The sequence below is a fragment of the Panulirus ornatus genome, chromosome 32 (assembly GCF_036320965.1).
Source record: "Panulirus ornatus isolate Po-2019 chromosome 32, ASM3632096v1, whole genome shotgun sequence".
Lineage (NCBI taxonomy): Eukaryota > Metazoa > Arthropoda > Malacostraca > Decapoda > Palinuridae > Panulirus > Panulirus ornatus.
Genome location: NC_092255.1, coordinates 11,913,812 through 11,936,274, shown reverse-complemented (window position 1 = coordinate 11,936,274; position 22,463 = coordinate 11,913,812). Strand labels below are relative to the sequence as shown.

Below are 22,463 nucleotides of genomic sequence, written 5' to 3'. Positions count from 1 at the left end.
TATCTGTCTTTCCCACACTCCAACCATGTTGGCTCTTTTGAAACTGCGACAAACCCGAACTTACCCACCTGAGATACATGACTACCATCTGTCTATAAACGCATGATTTGGGCGGGTCTGCTAAACTCCATCTAGGCGTCTGTTAGCGAGAAAATATGTTGAATCAATCATTACTCAGCTTAGAGAATGTACGTGGCTCCTTTTAAAGTTCAAGTTCAATAAATCGGCCGCAAGTCAACACCAAACAATTTACAGCAATAAATTCAGTCCACGAATCTTGGACGTTGATGGCAATTACTAGGCGTATGTTCCTGAATTCTAGCATCCTGGTACAATATGGAACTACACCAAACAATTAGCAAAACTTAGTTCTCGGCTCATGGACTGGTTGTTTTTCCCCTGGCATGGACTGGATTTATGCCAAGTAAAGGACAGTTCTGTTATCCTTATTCCGTACCTTCTGGACACCGGTGTTTAGTCACAATGCTAGTATACGACGGATATTCTGCTTTTAGCCCAAAGCTCTTGTACACCTGTCCCGACAAAGACCTGATATAAGCTTGACAAATGACAGAATTTCACACGCAGCCTTTTGCTCCTCGATCCTTGTTCTCTGGAAGAGACTGAAAACAGTAAACACTTTAACTTCGGCCTGCATATCCTTAACGTTTGTGCCGTGTTATCCTAAACATGTTTAAAAGACAACTGACAGTAATGTACCCAGGGATGACATCTTCCAGCCAAAAACGGATCTCCGTCAGACAAATAACAACACTTGACCCTCGGCCTACTGCTCCTGAACGGTGGTGCTCTGGCACATGGAAGATCTCCGTAAGATATATAAATACATTACAATATACCCTCCGCTTACCGCTGCTAGACGTTGTTGTCATCGGATAGCCTGCTGACAACGCTTCACTCTGGACTCGGTACTTTGGCACTAACTGGACTACTGCAAGATAAATGATGTCTAACTCGACACACACCTGGGATCTGATGCCCTAATTCATACTGGAACTACAGCAAAAATCTAAAAGCATTTTACCTTCATCTTACAGCATCTGGTCACTGGTGCCCTAAAAGAAACTGAATCTAAGCCAAACCACTGACGACACTTTACCTTGGACTTTGATGCCCTGACACGGGCTACATTGCAGCAGGCAACTGAAAACGCTCTAACCTAATCTCACAGCTGGATTCTGGTTCCCAGGTACTAACTGATTTGATATTTCCTAGACAACTAACGACACTATAACCTCGAACCACAGTTCATGAGAGTTGATTCATACAAATGATAGCACCGTATCCTCAGTCCCCAGGTCTTGGACACAGATGTTCTATCATAGACAATAAATATATATATATATATATATATATATATATATATATATATATATATATATATATATATATATATATATATATATATATATATATATATATATATATATTTCTTCTTTCATTCTATTCGCCATTTCCCGCATTAGCGAGGTAGCGTTAAGAACAGAGGACTGGGCCTTTGAGGGAATATCCTCATCTGGCCCCCTTCTCTGTTCCTTCTTTGGAAAAAAAAAAAATATATATATTTATTTTATTTTTATTTTGCTTTGTCGCTGTCTCCCGCGTTTGCGAGGTAGCGCAAGGAAACAGACGAAAGAAATGGCCCAACCCACCCCTATACACATGTATATACACACACGTCCACACACACAAATATACATACCTATACATCTCAATGTACACATATATATACACACACAGACACATACATATATACCCATGCACACAATTCACACTGTCTGCCTTTATTCATTCCCATCGCCACCTCGCCACACATGGAATACCATCCCCCTCCCCCCTCATGTGTGCGGGGTACCGCTAAGAAAAGACAACAAAGGCCTCATTCGTTCACACTCAGTCTCCAGCTGTCATGCAATAATGCCCGAAACCACAGCTCCCCTTCCACATCCAGGCCCCACACAGCTTTCCATGGTTTACCCCAGACGCTTCACATGCCCTGATTCAATCCACTGACAGCACGTCAACCCCGGTATACCACATCGATCCAATTCACTCTATTCCTTGCCCGCCTTTCACCTTCCTGCATGTTCAGGTCCCGATCACTCAAAATCTTTTTCACTCCGTCTTTCCACCTCCAATTTGGTCTCCCACTTCTCGTTCCCTCCACCTCTGACACATATATCCATTTGGTCAATCTTTCCTCACCCATTCTCTCCATGTGCCTAAACCATTTCAAAAGACCCTCTTCTGCTCTCTCAACCACGCTCTTTTTATTTCCACACATCTCTCTTACCCTTACATTACTTACTCGATCAAACCACCTCACACCACACATTGTCCTCAGACATCTCATTTCCAGCACATCCACCCTCCTGCGCACAACTCTAACCATAGCCCACGCCTCGCAACCATACAACATTGTTGGAACCACTATTCATTCAAACATACCCATTTTTGCTTTCCGAGATAATGTTCTCGACTTCCACACATTCTTCAAGGCTCCCAGGATTTTCGCCCCCTCCCCCACCCTATGATTCACTTCCGCTTCCATGGTTCCATCCGCTGCCAGATCCACTCCCAGATATCTAAAACACTTTACTTCCTCCAGTTTTTCTCCATTCAAACTTACCTCCCAATTGACTTGACCCTCAACCCTACTGTACCTAATAACCTTGCTCTTATTCACATTTACTCTTAACTCTCTTCTTTCACACACTTTACCAAACTCAGTCACCAGCTTCTGCAGTTTCTCACATGAATCAGCCACCAGCGCTGTATCATCAGCGAACGATAACTGACTCACTTCCCAAGCTCTCTCATCCATAACAGACTGCATACTTGCCCCTCTTTCCAAAACTCTTGCATTCACCTCCATTACAAACCCATCCATAAACAAATTAAACAACCATGGAGACATCACACACCCCTGCCGCAAACCGACATTCACTGAGATCGAATCACTTTCCTGTTGTCCTATTCGTACACATACCTTACATCCTCGATAAAAACTTTTCACTGCTTCTAACAACTTGCCTCCCAGACCACATATTCTTAATACCTTCCACAGATCATCTCTATCAACTCTATCATATGCCTTCTCCAGATCCATAAATGCTACATATAAATCCATTTGCTTTTCTAAGTATCTCTGACATACATTCTTCAAAGCAAACACCTGATCCACACATCCTCTACTACTTCTGAAACCACACTGCTCTTCCCCAGTCTGATGCTCTGTACATGCCTTGACCCTCTCAATCAATACAATCCCATATAATTTCCCAGGAATACTCAACCATCTTATACCTCTGTAATTTGACCACTCACCTTTATCCCTTTTGCCTTTTTACAATGGCACTATGCATGCATTCCATCAATCCTCAGGCACCTCACCATGAGTCATACATATATTAGATATCCTTACCAACCAGTCAACAACACAGTCACCCCCATTTTTAATGAATTCCACTGCAAAATTCCAAACCTGCTGCCTTGCCAGCTTTCATCTTCCGCAAAGCTTTTACTACCTCTTCTCTGTTTACCAAACCATTCTCCCTAACCCTCTCACTTTGCACACCACCTCGACAAAAACACACTATATCTGCCACTCTGTCATCTAACACATTCAACATACTTACTCCATCTCCTTCTCACATCACTACTACTTCCTATCACCTCCCCATTAGCCCCCTTCACCGATGTTCCCATTTGTTCTCTTGTCTTACGCACTTTATTTACCTCCTTCTAAAACATCTTTTTATTCTCCCTAAAACTTAATGATACTCTCTCACCACAAATCTCATTTGCCCTTTTTCACTCTTGCATCTTTCTCTTGTTTCTTTTATACATCTCCCAGTCATTTGCACTATTTCCCTGCAAAACTCGTCCAAATGCCTCTCTCTCCTCTTTCACTAATAATCTTACTTCTTCATCCCACCACTCACTACCCTTTCTAATCTGCCCACCTCCCACGCTTCTCATGCCACAAGCATCTTTTGCGCAAGCCATCACTGCTTCCCTAAATACATTCCATTCCTCAACCACTCCCCTTACGTTCTTTGCTCTCACCTTTTTCCTATTCTGCACTCAGTCTCTCCTGGTACTTCCTCACAGAAGTCTCCTTCCCAAGCTCACTTACTCTCACCATTCTCTTCACCCCAACATTCTCTCTTCTTTTCTGAAAACCGCTACAAATCTTCACCTCTCAGCACATTAACATCCAAAAGTCTCTCTTTCGCGCGCCTATCAATTAATACGTAATCCAATAACGCTCTCTGGCCATCTTTCCTACTTATATATGAGATGTTTGAGGACAATATGTTGTGTGAGGTGGGTTGATCGAGTAAGTAATGAAAGGCTAAGAGAGATGTGTGGGATTAAAAAGAGTGTGGTTGAAAGAGCAGAAGAGGGTGTTTTTGAGATGGTTTGGTCACATTTTTCGTCACATGCAACTGTAGCACCGTTGTCTAGGAGGAAAATAGATATCCACTCTGAGTTAACGGAAGGTGCCAGAGACTGTGAATATCCTTGGTGGGTGTTCACTGCCTATCGTCTGCTATGATTGCTTTCTACCTCTGTTCGGTTAAGATTCTTGATGTTTTCATTCTGAACAAGGATTATGGTGTCTTGGTAGTTTTGAAGCCCAAGACGACAATAGCAGTCTTTCTGGAGTGTGCATGATCGTTTGGAGGTATCTGCATATGTATGCCCTCTATAAAAGAATAATTGGTTAGTGCTTCAACTAATCTTTTATAATTTTCCAAGCTGAGATGGTTCTTGACGTTTGCGAAGTGAATTTCGGCTTGTGAATACTTCCGTCATACGTGTGTCGACCATGGATATTTGACATCTGTTCCTGTATCTGGTGGGAAGTTCAGTTTCGTTCTTTTCGCCAGTCGTGTGACCTCGATGGCGAGGAATGTATGTCACCTGCCACAGGGGTTGCTGGCGCAATCTGGGTTGCCCTAGTCACTGTCTATGTCCTTTGTTTCTTCAGGGGAGACATCTCTGTCGTGTTCACTCAGTGGTCTCTGTGGTAAAGGAGGATCCTTTTCCTCGTATGAGGCCACTGTTGCTGGTCTCACGGGGAGATATAAAGTAGTTCCTTCACCAATAAAGGAGGGATAGGAGGGAGGTGCGGTTGACCGCAGGGTCATGTGCTATTTATGCAGTTGAAAATAAAAGACGCGTGAACTGAGGGAGTGGCCGTGACGGATTATCATTCGTGTAAGGTGTCTAATCATTTTTCGTTATTCTATTTTACAGAAGCCGACGTGACACATGCAGAAGCTTGCTCCAGTCATGTCTCTTTTGAATGGAAGGTAAAGAAGATAAGTATGAAGAAAATAAGAATAATCTGAACTCTCTAGTGTCCGTAGACCAGACTGTAAAAGGTTGGAAAGTTACAATAAGAACACAGAAAGGGAGAACACGAAAGCAAAGTTGCTGTTTTGAAACACTGTTCAACATTTTCCTGGGAAGGTAAAGTGTGCTCACTGTGTAGAGAATCTGGCAGTTTTCCCAGGCGGTACCCTCGCCCTGGGAACAAGCTTTCGGGGATACAGCTGAGATGCAGAGGTGGCAAAATATTCCATCAAAACACACACGAGTTGTGATACGACCAAAAATGATGGCCGCACTGGCTCATTCTATTGGCTCTCATGGTAAACAATGTATCCCTCTCGATGAGTCCTATGAATTTAAGAGTGATCAGTACGACTCGCATTGTATCGTTGGTAAGTGTGGATATGAGAGTCATAATTCATAATAATTATGGCAGCTTCCACAAAAAAGAGGCAAGATGCGTTTACTTCTCTAACCATATGGAAATTAGCAGATGCATCGCCTGGAACATTTGTTTTTTTCGTTTGTTTTTTTCCTTGGCAAACCTTGGACTCTGATCTAAGGTCTGCTGGCGGCGAAGTTATAATCATTATCAGCCGGTTGGAGTGATGCAAGTGGTGATCCGGGCAAGGATCCTGTCTCACAGGAGAGGCAGAATGTTCGGGAGGGGAAGGGGTGTTGGGGAGGACTGGTGGTCTGAGAGAAGGCGTGCTGGGGAGGGCGGTTGGTCTGGGAGGGGGTGGGGTGCTAGGGAGGGAATAGGGTATGGGACAGGGGAAGGGGGTACTGCACCAAGATGTATTTGGTGGTGCTTCTCTGCACGACAGTCACTTCTCCAGATACCGCCACACTCACATCGTGCAAGGTGACTCCAAGTTTGTCTACACCATACATCGCACGTATGAACCATTGACTCCTTCTTGAATATCACTATAGTAATGAACTAAATGATAAGCATCTTTATCTCTGTGAATTTCTTTGAATATATATGTATATATATCTATCTATCTATTCATTCATTATACTTTGTCGCTGTCTCCCACATGTATATACATACACGTCCACACACGCACATATACATACCTATACATCTCAACGTATACATATATATACACACACAGACATATACATATATAGACATGTATATAGTTCATACTGTCTGCCCTTATTCATTCCCGTCGCCACCCCACCACACATGAAATGACAATCCCCTTCCCCCCATATGTGCGCGAGGTAGCGCAAGGAAAAACAAAGACCATTTTCGTTCACACTCAGTCTCTAGCTGTCATGTATAATGCACTGAAACCACAGCTCCCTTTCCACATCCAGGCCCCAGAAAACTTTCCAAGGTTTACCCCAGACGCTTCACATGCCCTGTTTCAATCCATTGACAGCACGTCGACCCCGGTATGCCACATCGTTCCAATTCACTCTATTCCTTGCAAGCCTTTCACCCTCCTGCATGTTCAGGCCCCGATCACTCAAAATCTTTTTCACTCCATCTTTCCAAATGCAATTTGGTCTCCCACTTCTCCTTGTTCCCTCCGCCTCTGACACATATATCCTCTATGTCAATGTTTCATCCACTCATTCTCTCCATGTGACCAAACGATTTCAACACACCCTCTTCTGCTCTCTCAAACACACTCTTTTTTATTACTTACTCAATCACACCACCTCACACCACATATTGTCCTCAAACATCTCATTTCCAGCTGATCCACCCTCCTCCGCAAAATTCTATCTATAGCCCACGCCTCGAGCCATATAACATTGTTGGAACCACTATTCCTTCAAACATACCCATTTTTGCTTTCCAAGATAACGTCCTCGACTTCCACACATTTTTCAACGCCCTCAAAACTTTCGTCCCCTCCCCCACCCTATGATTCACTTCCGCTTCCATGGTTCCATCCGCTGCCAAATCCACTCCCAGATATCTAAACACTTCACTTCCTCCAGTTTTTCTCATTTAAACTTACCTCCCAATTGACTTGTCCCTCAACCCTACTGTACCTAATAACCTTGCTCTTATTCACGTTTACTCTCAGATTTCTTCTTTCACACACTTTACCAAACTCAGTCACCAGCCTCTGCGGTTTCTCAACCGAATCAGCCACCAGTGCTGTATCATCAGCGAACAACAACTGACTCACTCCCCAAGCTCTCTCATCCATAACAGACTGCATACTTGCCCCTTTTTCCAAAACTCTTGCATTCACCTCCCCAACAACTCCATCCATAAACAAATTGAACAACCATGGAGACATCCCTGCTGCAAACCAACATTCACTGAGAGCCAGTCACTTTCCTCTCTTCCTACACGTACACATGCCTTACACCATTGATAAAAACTTTTCACTGCTTCTAACAACTTGCCTCCTACACCATATACTCTTAATACCTTCCATAGAGCATCTCTATCAACTCTATCATATGCCTTCTCGAGATCCATAAATGCTACATACAAATCCATTTGCTTTTCTAAGTATTTCTTACATACAATCTTCAAAGCAAACACCTGATCCACGCATCCTCTACCACTTCTGAAACCACACTGCTCTTCCCCAATCTGATGCTCTGTACATGCCTTCACCCTCTCAATCAATACCCTCCCATATAATTTCCCAGGTATGCTCAACAAACTTATACCTCTGTAATTTGAGCACTCACTTTTATCCCCTTTGCCTTTTTACAATGGCTCTATGCAAACATTCAGCCAATCCTCAGGCACTTCACCATGAACCATACATACATTGAATATCCTCACCAACCAGTCAACAACACAGTCACCCTCTTTTTTAATAAATTCCACTGTAATATCATGCAAACCCGCTGCCTTACCAGCTTTCATCTTCCTCAAAGCTTTCACTACCTCGTCTCTGTTTACCAAACCATTCTCTCTGACTCTCTCACTTCGCACACCACCTCGACCAAAACACCCTATATCTGCCACTCTATCATCAAACACATTCCGCAAACCTTCAAAATACTTACTCCATCTCCTTCTCACATCACCACTACTTGTTATCATCTTCCCATTAGCCTCCTTCACCGACGTTCTCATTTGTTCTCTTGTCTTACGCACTTTATTTACCTCCTTCCAAAACATCTTTTCATTCTCCTTAAAATTTAACGATCCTCTCTCACCCCAACTCTCACTTGCCCTCTGTTTCACCTCTTGCACCTTTTTGTTGACCTCCTGTCTCTTTCTTTTATACATCTCCCAGTCATTTGCACTATTTCCCTACAGAAGTTGTCCAAATGCCTCTCTCTTCTCCTTCACTAACAATCTTACTTCTTCATCGCACCACTCACTACCCTTTCTAACCTGCCCACCTCCTACCTTTCTCATGGTACAGGCGTCTTTTGCGCAAGCCATCACTGCTTCCCTAAATACATCCCATTCCTCCCCTACTCCCCTTACGTCATTTGCTCTCACCTTTTTTCATTCTGCACTGAATCTCTCCTGGTACTTTCTTATACAAGTCTCCTTTTCATGCTCACTTACTCTCACCACTCTCTTTATCCCAGCATTCTCTCTTCTATTTTGAAAACCACTACAAATCTTCACCTTCGCCTCTACAAGATAATGATCAAACATCCCTCCAGTTGCCCCTCTCAGCACATTAACATCCAAAAGTCTCTCTTTTACGTGCCTATCAATTAACACGTAATCAAATAACACTCTCTGGCCATCTCTCCTACTTACATACATATAATTATGTATATCTCTCGTTTTATACTAGGTATTCCCAATCACCAGTCCTTTTTCAGCACACAAATCAACAAGCTCTTCCCCATTTCCATTTACAGCACTAAACACCCCAGGTACACCAATTATTCCCTCGACTGCCACATTAATCACCTTTGCATTCAAATCACCCATCACTGTAAACCGGTCTCGTGCATCAAAGCTGCTAACACACTCACTCAGCTGCTCCCAAAACACCTGCCTCTCACTATCTTCTCATGACCAGGTGCACTGGCATCAATAATCACCAATCTCTCTCCATCCAATTTCAGTTTTACCGATATCAATTAGAGTTTACTTTCTTACACTCTATCACATACTCCCACAACTCCTGCTTTAGTAGTGCTACTCCTTCCTTTGGTCTTGTCCTCTCACCAACCCTTGACTTTAATCACAAGAGATTCCCAAACCACTTTTCTCCTTTACCCTTGAGCTTCATTTCAGTCAAAGCTAAAACTTCCAGGTTCCTTTCCTCAAAGATACTACCTATCTCTCCCTATCTCTCATCTTGGTTTCATCGACACACATTTAGACGCCATAATCATAGCCTTCGAGAAGGTTGAGCACTTCCCTCATGACTCCTTCTTTCGTTTTCCCTTTTAAAAAGTTAAAATACAAGGAGTGGAGGGTCTCTAGCCCCCCGCTCCGTACCCTTTAGCCGACATTTACGACACGCGGGAAATGCGTGAGAAGTATACATATATATATATATATATATATATATATATATATATATATATATATATATATATATATATATATATATATATATATATATATATATATATATATATATATGTTGGAAAGGATCGCAATTTTGCGCGTGATCAAGATATTCCTATGAGTCCACGGGGAAAATGAAACACGAAAAGTTCCCAAGTGCACTTTCGTGTAATAATCACATCATCACATCACATCATAATTCCCCGTGGACTCATAGGAATATATATATATATATATATATATATATATATATATATATATATATATATATATATATATATATATATATATATGACCAAACCACTTCAAAACACCCTCTTCTGCTCTCTCAACCACGCTCTTTTTATTTCCACACATCTCTCTTACCCTTACGTTACTCACTCGATCAAACCACCTCACACCACACATTGTCCTCAAACATCTCATTTCCAGCACATCCATCCTCCTGCGCACAACTCTATCCATAGCCCACGCCTCGCAACCATACAACATTGTTGGAACCACTATTCCTTCAAACATACCCATTTTTGCTTTCCGAGATAATGTTCTCGACTTCCACACATTCTTCAAGGCCCCCAGAATTTTCGCCCCCTCCCCCACCCTATGATCCACTTCCGCTTCCATGGTTCCATCCGCTGCCAGATCCACTCCCAGATATCTAAAACACTTCACTTCCTCCAGTTTTTCTCCATTCAAACTCACCTCCCAATTGACTTGACCCTCAACCCTACTGTACCTAATAACCTTGCTCTTATTCACATTTACTCTTAACTTTCTTCTTCACACACTTTACCAAACTCAGTCACCAGCTTCTGCAGTTTCTCACATGAATCAGCCACCAGCGCTGTATCATCAGTGAACAACAACTGACTCACTTCCCAAGCTCTCTCATCCCCAACAGACTTCATACTTGCCCCTCTTTCCAAAACTCTTGCATTTACCTCCCTAACAACCCCATCCATAAACAAATTAAACAACCATGGAGACATCACACACCCCTGCCGCAAACCTACATTCACTGAGAACCAATCACTTTCCTCTCTTCCTACACGTACACATGCCTTACATCCTCGATAAAAACTTTTCACTGCTTCTAACAACTTTCCTCCCACACCATATATTCTTAATACCTTCCACAGAGCATCTCTATCAACTCTATCATATGCCTTCTCCAGATCCATAAATGCTACATACAAATCCATTTGCTTTTCTAAGTATTTCTCACATACATTCTTCAAAGCAAACACCTGATCCACACATCCTCTACCACTTCTGAAACCACACTGCTCTTCCCCAATCTGATGCTCTGTACATGCCTTCACCCTCTCAATCAATACCCTCCCATATAATTTACCAGGAATACTCAACAAACTTATACCTCTGTAATTTGAGCACTCACTCTTATCCCCTTTGCCTTTGTACAATGGCACTATGCACGCATTCAGCCAATCCTCAGGCACCTCACCATGAGTCATACATACTTTAAATAACCTTACCAACCAGTCAACAATACAGTCACCTCCTTTTTTGATAAATTCCACTGCAATACCACCCAAACCTGCTGCCTTGCCGGCTTTCATCTTCCGCAAAGCTTTCACTACCTCTTCTCTGTTTACCAAATCATTTTCCCTAACCCTCGCACTTTGCACACCACCTCGACCAAAACACCCTATATCTGCCACTCTTTCATCAAACACATTCAACAAACCTTCAAAATACTCACTCCATCTCCTTCTCACATCACCACTACTTGTTTTCACCTCCCCATTTGCGCCCTTCACTGAAGTTCCCATTTGCTCCCTTGTCTTACGCACTTTATTTACCTCCTTCCAGAACATCTTTTTATTCTCCCTAAAATTTAATGATACTCTCTCACCCCAACTCTCATTTGCCCTTTTTTTTCACCTCTTGCACCTTTCTCTTGACCTCCTGTCTCTTTCTTTTATACATCTCCCACTCAATTGCATTTTTTCCCTGCAAAAATCGTCCAAATGCCTCTCTCTTGTCTTTCACTAATACTCTTACTTCTTCATCCCACCACTCACTACCCTTTCTAATCAACCCACCTCCCACTCTTCTCATGCCACAAGCATCTTTTGCGCAATCCATCACTGATTCCCTAAATACATCCCATTCCTCCCCCACTCCCCTTACTTCCATTCTTCTCACCTTTTTCCATTCTGTACTCAGTCTCTCCTGGTACTTCCTCACACAGGTCTCCTTCCCAAGCTCACTTACTCTCACCACCCTCTTCAACCCAACATTCACTCTTCTTTTCTGAAAACCCATACAAATCTTCACCTTAGCCTCCACAAGATAATGATCAGACATCCCTCCAGTTGCACCTCTCAGCACATTAATATCCAAAAGTCTCTCTTTCGCACGCCTGTCAATTAACACGTAATCCAATAACGCTCTCTGGCCATCTCTCCTACTTACATAAGTATACTTATGTATATCTCGCTTTTTAAACCAGGTATTCCCAATCATCAGTCCTTTTTCAGCACATAAATCTAGAAGCTCTTCACCATTTCCATTTACATATATTTATATATATATATATATATATATATATATTTTTTTTTATACTTTGTCGCTGTCTCCCGCGTTTGCGAGGTAGCGCAAGGAAACAGACGAAAGAAATGGCCCAACCCACCCCCATACACATGTATATACATACGTCCACACATGCAAATATACATACCTACACAGCTTTCCATGGCTTAACCCAGACGCTTCACATGCCTTGATTCAATTCACTGACAGCACGTCAACCCCGGTATACCACATCGCTCCAATTCACTCTATTCCTTGCCCTCCTTTCACCCTCCTGCATGTTCAGGCCCCGATCACACAAAATCTTTTTCACTCCATCTTTCCACCTCCAATTTGGTCTCCCTCTTCTCCTTGTTCCCTCCACCTCCGACACATATATCCTCTTGGTCAATCTTTCCTCACTCATCCTCTCCATGTGCCCAAACCACTTCAAAACACCCTCTTCTGCTCTCTCAACCACGCTCTTTTTATTTCCACACATCTCTCTTACCCTTACGTTACTCACTCGATCAAACCACCTCACACCACACATTGTCCTCAAACATCTCATTTCCAGCACATCCATCCTCCTGCGCACAACTCTATCCATAGCCCACGCCTCGCAACCATACAACATTGTTGGAACCACTATTCCTTCATACATACCCATTTTTGCTTTCCGAGATAATGTTCTCGACTTCCACACATTCTTCAAGGCCCCCAGAATTTTCGCCCCCTCCCCCACCCTATGATCCACTTCCGCTTCCATGGTTCCATCCGCTGCCAGATCCACTCCCAGATATCTAAAACACTTCACTTCCTCCAGTTTTTCTCCATTCAAACTCACCTCCCAATTGACTTGACCCTCAACCCTACTGTACCTAATAACCTTGCTCTTATTCACATTTACTCTTAACTTTCTTCTTCCACACACTTTACCAAACTCAGTCACCAGCTTCTGCAGTTTCTCACATGAATCAGCCACCAGCGCTGTATCATCAGCGAACAACAACTGACTCACTTCCCAAGCTCTCTCATCCCCAACAGACTTCATACTTGCCCCTCTTTCCAAAACTCTTGCATTTACCTCCCTAACAACCCCATCCATAAACAAATTAAACAACCATGGAGACATCACACACCCCTGCCGCAAACCTACATTCACTGAGAACCAATCACTTTCCTCTCTTCCTACACGTACACATGCCTTACATCCTCGATAAAAACTTTTCACAGCTTCTAACAACTTTCCTCCCACACCATATATTCTTAATACCTTCCACAGAGCATCTCTATCAACTCTATCATATGCCTTCTCCAGATCCATAAATGCTACATACAAATCCATTTGCTTTTCTAAGTATTTCTCACATACATTCTTCAAAGCAAACACCTGATCCACACATCCTCTACCACTTCTGAAACCACACTGCTCTTCCCCAATCTGATGCTCTGTACATGCCTTCACCCTCTCAATCAATACCCTCCCATATAATTTACCAGGAATACTCAACAAACTTATACCTCTGTAATATATATATATATATATATATATATATATATATATATATATATATATATATATATATATATATATGTGTGTATATATATATATATATATATATATATATATATATATATATATATATATATATATATATATATATATATATATATATATATATATGTGTATATATATATATATATATATATATATATATATATATATATATATATATATATATATATATATATATATATATATATAAATATATATACATATATATATATATATATATATATATATATATATATATATATATATATATATATATATATATATATATATTTTTTTTTTTTTTTTTTTGCTTTGTCGCTGTCTCCCGCGTTTGCGAGGTAGCGCAAGGAAACAGACGAAAGAAATGGCCCAACCCCCCCCCCATACACATGTATATACATACGTCCACGCACGCAAATATACATACCTACACAGCTTTCCATGGTTTACCCCAGACGCTTCACATGCCTTGATTCAATCCACTGACAGCACGTCAACCCCGGTATACCACATCGCTCCAATTCACTCTATTCCTTGCCCTCCTTTCACCCTCCTGCATGTTCAGGCCCCGATCACACAAAATCTTTTTCACTCCATCTTTCCACCTCCAATTTGGTCTCCCTCTTCTCCTCGTTCCCTCCACCTCCGACACATATATCCTCTTGGTCAATCTTTCCTCACTCATTCTCTCCATGTGACCAAACCATTTCAAAACACCCTCTTCTGCTCTCTCAACCACGCTCTTTTTATTTCCACACATCTCTCTTACCCTTACGTTACTTACTCGATCAAACCACCTCACACCACACATTGTCCTCAAACATCTCATTTCCAGCACATCCATCCTCCTGCGCACAACTCTATCCATAGTCCACGCCTCGCAACCATACAACATTGTTGGAACCACTATTCCTTCAAACACACCCATTTTTGCTTTCCGAGATAATGTTCTCGACTTCCACACATTCTTCAAGGCTCCCAGAATTTTCGCCCCCTCCCCCACCCTATGATCCACTTCCGCTTCCATGTTTCCATCCGCTGCCAGATCCACTCCCAGATATCTAAAACACCTTACTTCCTCCAGTTTTTCTCCATTCAAACTCACCTCCCAATTGACTTGACCCTCAACCCTACTGTACCTAATAACCTTGCTCTTATTCACATTTACTACTAACTTTCTTCTTTCACACACTTTACCAAACTCAGTCACCAGCTTCTGCAGTTTCTCACATGAATCAGCCACCAGCGCTGTATCATCAGCGAACAACAACTGACTCACTTCCCAAGCTCTCTCATCCCCAACAGACTTCATACTTGCCCCTCTTTCCAAAACTCTTGCATTCACCTCCCTAACAACCCCATCCATAAACAAATTAAACAACCATGGAGACATCACACACCCCTGCCGCAAACCTACATTCACTGAGAACCAATCACTTTCCTCTCTTCCTACACGTACACATGCCTTACATCCTCGATAAAAACTTTTCACTGCTTCTAACAACTTTCCTCCCACACCATATATTCTTAATACCTTCCACAGAGCATCTCTATCAACTCTATCATATATATATATATATATATATATATATATATATATATATATATATATATATATATATATATATATATATATATATATATATATATATACACACACACACTATCCCTGGGGATAGGGGATTAAGAATACTTCCCACGTATTCCCTGCGTGTCGTAGAAGGCGACTAAAAGTGGAGGGAGCGGGGGGCTGTAAATCCTCCCCTCTCGTTTTTTTTTTTTAATTTTCCAAAAGAAGGAACAGAGGGGGCCAGGTGAGGATATTCCAAAAAAGGCCCAGTCCTCTGTTCCTAACGCTACCTCGCTAACGCGGGAAATGGCGAATAGTTTAAAAGAAAAGAAAATATATATATATATATATATATATATATTTTATTTTTTTATAGATCGGCTGCACTAAGGTATGTTTCCAAGAGACAGCTTGAGAGACTGAGCTCTGTAGGTCTGTTGTGTCTAGAAGCCGCATGTGAACGGCTGAGTATTTGGAGGAATTGTTCTATGTGTTGTGTGTTGAGGTCTCTGTGGTAAACTTAGTGCAAAGAGAGTTTGTCTAGTGCGTGAAGTTCTGAACCTATGGAAGCTTAACGTTTCTGCGGTTTCTCTAATTACGAGAGATGGAAAGAAATTGAGATAAACCTGGTGATATGTTTCACTTGCCCGAAGCCTAATCAGCCTATTTTTGCATGATATATTATAGCATACTCTCCCACGTTAACAGTAAATTGTAAGTGGTATAACCAACGTATTCAATATCGTTCTAAACGGCTCATAAATACTGTGAAACCCTCTGAAATATATGCTACTCTCACTGTTTCGTATATGTTTGTCGGAATTAAATGAATGTACAGTTACAGTTCTTGTCTTTAGTCAGCAGATGTGGAGCAACAGAAGATGAAGGATGTCAGCAGGGTGGTCTTTTTCATGCTGTTGTCAGCTGGTGTAACTTCAGCTGTTCAGTCAACTCCAAACATCATCTTCATCTTGGCTGATGACCTGGGTATGTTAACGACATAGTTGTGTCTTACTGACGAGACAGGGAATCTGTAAGGCCATTCAGTGAAGTAGATCACATCTGCTTACCTTTGAACAACTATCAAGCACCATAATATTTCGTGTAGAGTCTCTTCCTCCATCTGTGGTGACGACAGGGAAGAAAAATCTTTCCTTCTTCCGTGTCCCTCTAAATACCAAATTTCCCCTCCTTGCAGTTGACATCTAGATTTCATTTGTGTAGAGCACTCCTCTCCACATTTCTTACATCTTGTGAGGATAAACCCTTCTCTTTCTCTCATGTGGAAATCATCAGCCCTCCATGTGTCATTATCAATTACCTACCTAGCACATACCTCTGCGGTATATCCTGTAGACAAGCCTTCCTACCGGGTGTCCTACCCAGGAAAAATCTACCCTTATCAGCCACGGAGCAAACGAAAATCTTTGATGTCTCCCTCTGAGATGCAAAGCGGCGAACAATCTCTTACTTGTGTCTTCTTGAGGGAGTGAAAGATCGGGTCGGGGAGAAGAGTAGTGAAAGAGGAATGGGAACAGTGGATGGAAGTGGAAGAGGATGGATGAGGGAGTGGTGATAGAGGAAGGGGTGACGTGAAGGTATAACAGGGAGATTTGCCTGACTGTGGAAGTATTTGCTGATAACCACGAGGAAACTGAATCACGATAAGTTCCCAAGTGCACTTTCGTGTAATGATCACACCGTCAGGAGAGATACAAGAATGAGATAGAAAACAGAGCAGTCAGTTGATATACAAGGAATAGAAGTAAATAAGACGCCATTGGTAAACAAGTGGTACCCGATGGTAATACTTGTGGGCAGGAAACGTAACTGTCTGCAAATTTTCCTACGACAATACTATCCAGTTTGTATAAACCTTCACTGTTATTAATGTTACAATTCTCTGTAAATTTAACAATAGAAGAATCAATGATATTTCTCGTGGTAAAGAGTTACAGCTCACAACTGAATTAGTGTTACTCCAGTAAATACAATGATCATAATTTTTGACATGATTAGACAAAGCATTTGATTCTTGTCCTGTTCTTATGCTATATTTATGGCGCTTAAGTCCATCATAACGATCCTTACCAATCTGCCCAGTATAAAACATATTACAACTTTTACAAAGGATTCTGTAAACACACCCCGCAGAATTTTCTGGCGAATATTTCATTAAGATATTCTTTACAGAATTGTTATTGCTGAAGGCTACATTTACCTGGTAGGATTTGACTAACATGGGAAGTAATGTAAAATTATCACTAAAACGGGGAACTAAAAGATTTTTGCTATCAAGGGGAGGTTTGGGTTTAATTCCAAGAAATGATTTCTTTACCAACTTAAGAGAAGTATCAATGAAAGATTTAGGATACTTCAACTTGGATCTAATCTATTATATTTTCTCAAACTCATCAATAAATTCCGGACTGCGTATACCTTATGCCGTAAGGAGCATGTTAACTTATATTCATTATTACTCAATTATCAGCAATCCCATCGATGTTCCTTAGGGTATTGCGTATGTGCAGTCCAGGCTTTATAGATGATGAGTTTGAGAAGATATGCTCTACTGGATTTATCTTTCATTGATAAATCCCTTTAACTGGCAAAGACATCATTTGATAGGGTTGAACCCAAAGCTCCCCATGACATCAAGAATATTTTAGCTCTCCCTTTTAGTGATATTTTTACATTACTTCCCAGGTTGCTTAAATTCTTTAAGGTAAATGTAGCCTTCAGCAATAACAGCACCATAAGGAATACTTTAATCAAAAACTAACCAGAAAATTCTGCGGACTGTGTTTACAGAATATCTTGTAAAAACTATACTATGTTTTATGTTGGACAGATTGTTAGACTTAAGCAACATAGATAAAGTATATGAAGAGGACAAAAATCAAATGCTTTTCTTTAATCCTGGTGATAACTATGACCATTTTACTGACTGGAGGAACGCTGATTCAGTTATCAACTGTAACTCCTTTACCACGAAAAATATCATTGAATCTTCTGATATCTTCTAATATCAAATACTCAAAGAATTGGACAGTTTTGTCGTAGGCAAAATTTGTAAACAGTTCGCTCTCTTGTCCACATAATAAAAGATCTCACGACAGGCTTGATGCCAGACCCGAAGACCAAAAGGTGAGAGAAAATGAAGTTAGGGATGGTTGAGGAATGGGATGTATTTAGCTGGGAGGTAGGCATATCAAAATGGGTAGTGAGTGGTGGGATGAAGAAAATCTGCTAGTGAAAGAGAAAAGAGGGGTGTCTGGGCGGTACTTACAAGGTAGGAATGCAAATGATTGCGAGATGTATAAAAGAAAGCGGCAGGAGGTCAAGAGGAAGGTGCTGAGGTTGAAAAAGAGGGTAAATGAGAGTTGGGGTGAGAGAGTATCATTAAACTTTAGGGAGAATAAAAGGACGTTTTGGAAAGAGGTAAATTACATGCGAAAGACAAGAGAACAAACGGGGATGTCAGTGGAAGGGGCAAAAGGGAAAGTGATAACAGGTAGTATTGGAATGAAAAGATGGAGTTAGTATTTTGAAGGTATTTTTAATGTATTTGATGACAGAATGATAGACAAGTTTTTTTTGGTTGGGGCGGTATGCGAAGTGAGAGAGTCAGAAAGAGTGGTTTTGTGAAAAGAGATGAGGTAGTGAAAGCCTTGGGAATATGAAATCAGGCAAGGCGGTAGGAGTGGACGGTGCTGAAGTTGAATTTATCAAGAAAGGGTGTGACTGTGTTGTTGATAGGTTGGTAAGGATGATCAATCTATGTATGGATTATGGTGAAGTGCCTGAAAATTGCAGGAATACACGTATAGTGCCACTATATAAAGGCAAAGGAGATAAAGATGAATATTCAAACTTCGGAGGCGTAAGTTTGTTGAGCATACCTAGAAATTTGCATGGGAGGGTATTGACTGAGAGGGCGAAGGCATGTACAGAATATCAGATTAGGGAGGAGCAGTGTAGTTTCAGAAGTGGTAGAGAATGTGTGGATCAGGTGTTTACTTTGAATAATGTATGTGAGAAATACTTAAAAAACAGATGGATTTGTATGTGGCATTCATGGATCTGGGGAAGGCATATGATCGGTTGATAGAGTTCATTTGTGGATGGTATTAGGAATATATGGTGTGGGATGTAAGAACGAGAAGAGAGTGATTGGTTTACAGTGAAGATCGGTCTGCGGCAAGGGTGTGTGATATCACCATGGTTGTTTGATTAGTTTATGGATGGGGTTGTAAGGGAGTTGAATGCAAGAGTTTTGGAGAGAGGGACGAGTATGGTGTCTGTTAGGGATGAGAGAGCTTGGGAAGTGAATCAGTTGTTCGCCGGTGATGCAGCACTGGTAGCAGATTCGAGTGAGAAACTGCAGAAGTTGGTGACTAAATATGGAAGTGTGTGAAAGGAGAAACTTGAGAGTAAATGTGAATAAAATCAAGGTTTGTAGGTTAAGCAGGGGTTGAAGGACAAGTTAATTGGGATTGTAAGCTTGAATGGAGAAAAAATGAAGGAAGTGAAGAGTTTTAGCTATCTGGGAGTGGACTTAATAGCGAATGGGACCATGGAAGAAGTGAGTTATAGGGTGGGGGAGGGGGCGAAAATTCTGGGAGCGATGAAGGATGTTTGGAGAGAATGAGTTATGTCGGATAGCAAAAATAGGTACGTTTGAAGGATAGGTAGTTCCAACAATATCAAATAGTTGCAAGACATGGGCTATAGATAGGGTTGTACGGAGGAGGGTAGATGTGTTAGAAAGGAAATGTTTAAGGCCAATGTGTGGTGTGAGTTGGTTTGATCGAGTAAGTAATAAAAAGGTAAGAGTGATATATGGTAATGAAAAGAGTGTGGTTGAGAGAGAGGAAGAGGGTGTGTTGAAATGGTTCGGACATATGGAGAGAATGAGTGAGAAAAGATTGACAAAGAGGATATATGTGTCACAGGTGGAGGGAAGAGGGAAAAGCGGGAGACCAAATTGGAGGTGGAAGAATGAAGTGAGAAAAGATTTTGAGCGATCGAGGCCTGAACATGCAGGAGGGTGAAATGCGTACACGGGACAGAGTGAATGGGAACGATATGGTGTACTGGGGTCGACATGCTGTCATTAGATAAAACAAAGTATGTAAAACATTTGGGGCAAACCGTGGAAAGGTCTACGGTGCCTTGATGTAGAGGAGGAGCTGTGGTTTCGGTACATTAAACATGACAGCTAGAGAATGGATGTGAGCTGGTGAGGTCTTTTTAGTTTGTTTTCCTGGCGCTACCTCGCGGTCGCAGGGGGAGGCGATGCTGTTTCTTGTGGGGCGGGATGGCGCTGGAAGATGGATAAAGGCGGGCACGTATGAATATGTATATATGCAGGTATGTATATATATGCAAGAGTTTTGGAGATAGGGGCAAGTATGCAGTCTGTTCTGGATGAGAGGGCTTGAGAAGTGAGTTAGTTGTTGTTTGCTGATGATACAACGCTGATGGCTGATTCGGGTGAGAAACTGCGGAAGTTGGTGACTGAGTTTGGTAAAAAGTGTGAAAGAAGAAAGTTGAGAGTAAATGTGAATAAGAGCAAGGTTATTGGGTTCAGTAGGGTTGAGAGACAAATTCATTGGGAGATAAGTTTGAATGGAGAAAAACTGGAGGAAGTGAAGTGTCTTAGATATCTGGGAGTGGACTTAACAGCGAATGGAACCATGAAGGCGGAGGTGACACATTGTGGTAGAGGGGGCGAAGGTTCTGGGAGTGTTGAAGAATGTGTGGAAGACAAGAACGTTATCTCGGACAGCAAAATTGGGTATGTTTGAATTAATAGTAGTTCCAACAATGTTATATGGTTGTAAGGCATTGGCTATAGATAGGGTTGTGCGGAGGAGGGTGTATGTGTTAAAAATGAAATATTTGAGGACAATATCTGGTGAGATGTAGTTTAGCCGAGTAAGTAAAGAAAGGGTAAGAGAGATATGTGTTAATAAAAAGTGTGTGGTTGAGAGAGCAGAAGATGGTGTGTTGAATTGGTTTGGACACATAAAGAGAATGAGTTAGGAAAGATTGACAAAGAGGATTACTTGTCAAGGATGGAGGGAAGAAGGAGAAAGAGACCAAATTGGAGGTGGACAGATAGAGTGAAAAAGATTTTGAGCGTTCGGAGTCTGAACGTACAGGAGGGTGAAAGGTGTGCAAGGAATAGAGTGAATTGGAACGATGTGATATAACGGGGTCGACGTGCTGTCAATGGACCGAAACAGGGCATGTGAAGCGTCTGGGGTAAACCATGGATATGTGTGTGGGGCCTGGATGTGGAAAGGGAGATGTGGTTTCGGTGCATTACACATGACAGCTAGAGACTGAGTGTGAACGAATGTGGCCTTTTTTGTCTTTTACTGGCGCTACATCGCTGGTGGTGGTGGTGGTGGAGGTGGTGGTGGTGGTGGTGGTGGTGTTGGTGGTGGTGGTGTTGGTGGTGGTGGTGGCGGGGGGGGGGGCACGAAAAGACCAAAAAAGGCCACATTCGCTCACACTCAATCTCTTGCTGTCATGTGTAATGTACTGAAACCACAGCTCTCTTTATACGTCTAGGCCCCACAGACCTTTCCATGGTTTACCCAAGACACTTCACATGCCCTTGTTCAGTCCATTGACAGCACGTTGACCCCGATATACTACATCGTTCCAATTCACTTTATTCCTTGCACGCATTTAAACCTATATGTTCAGGCCCTGATTGCTCAAAATCTTTTTCACTCCATCTTTCCACCTTCATTTTGGTCTCCCGCTTCTCCTTGTCCCCTCCACCTCCGACACATATACCTCCTTTGTCAATCTTTCCTCACTAATTCTCTCCATGTGTATTAAACCATTTCAAAACTCTCTACCGCTCTTTCAACCACGCTCTTTTTATTTCCACACATCTCTCTTACCCTTTCATTACTTACTCGATCAAACCACCTCACACC

General features: G+C 41.7%; 1 protein-coding gene across 2 annotated transcripts in view; it reads left to right on the top strand.

Annotated features, from left to right (window-relative positions):
• Positions 1–6,145: 6,145 nt before the first annotated feature.
• Positions 6,146–22,463, top strand: part of LOC139759047 (arylsulfatase B-like) — a 143,887-nt gene continuing 127,569 nt past the window's right edge. The window contains exons 1-2 of one of the 2 annotated variants that reach the window (XM_071680953.1): positions 6,146–6,263; positions 16,362–16,491. In XM_071680953.1, the coding sequence (XP_071537054.1) occupies positions 16,386–16,491 (106 nt within the window). In that variant the 5' untranslated portion in view covers positions 6,146–6,263; positions 16,362–16,385. The remainder of the gene's footprint in view (positions 6,264–16,361; positions 16,492–22,463) is intronic. The other variant, XM_071680954.1, reaches the window with a different exon arrangement.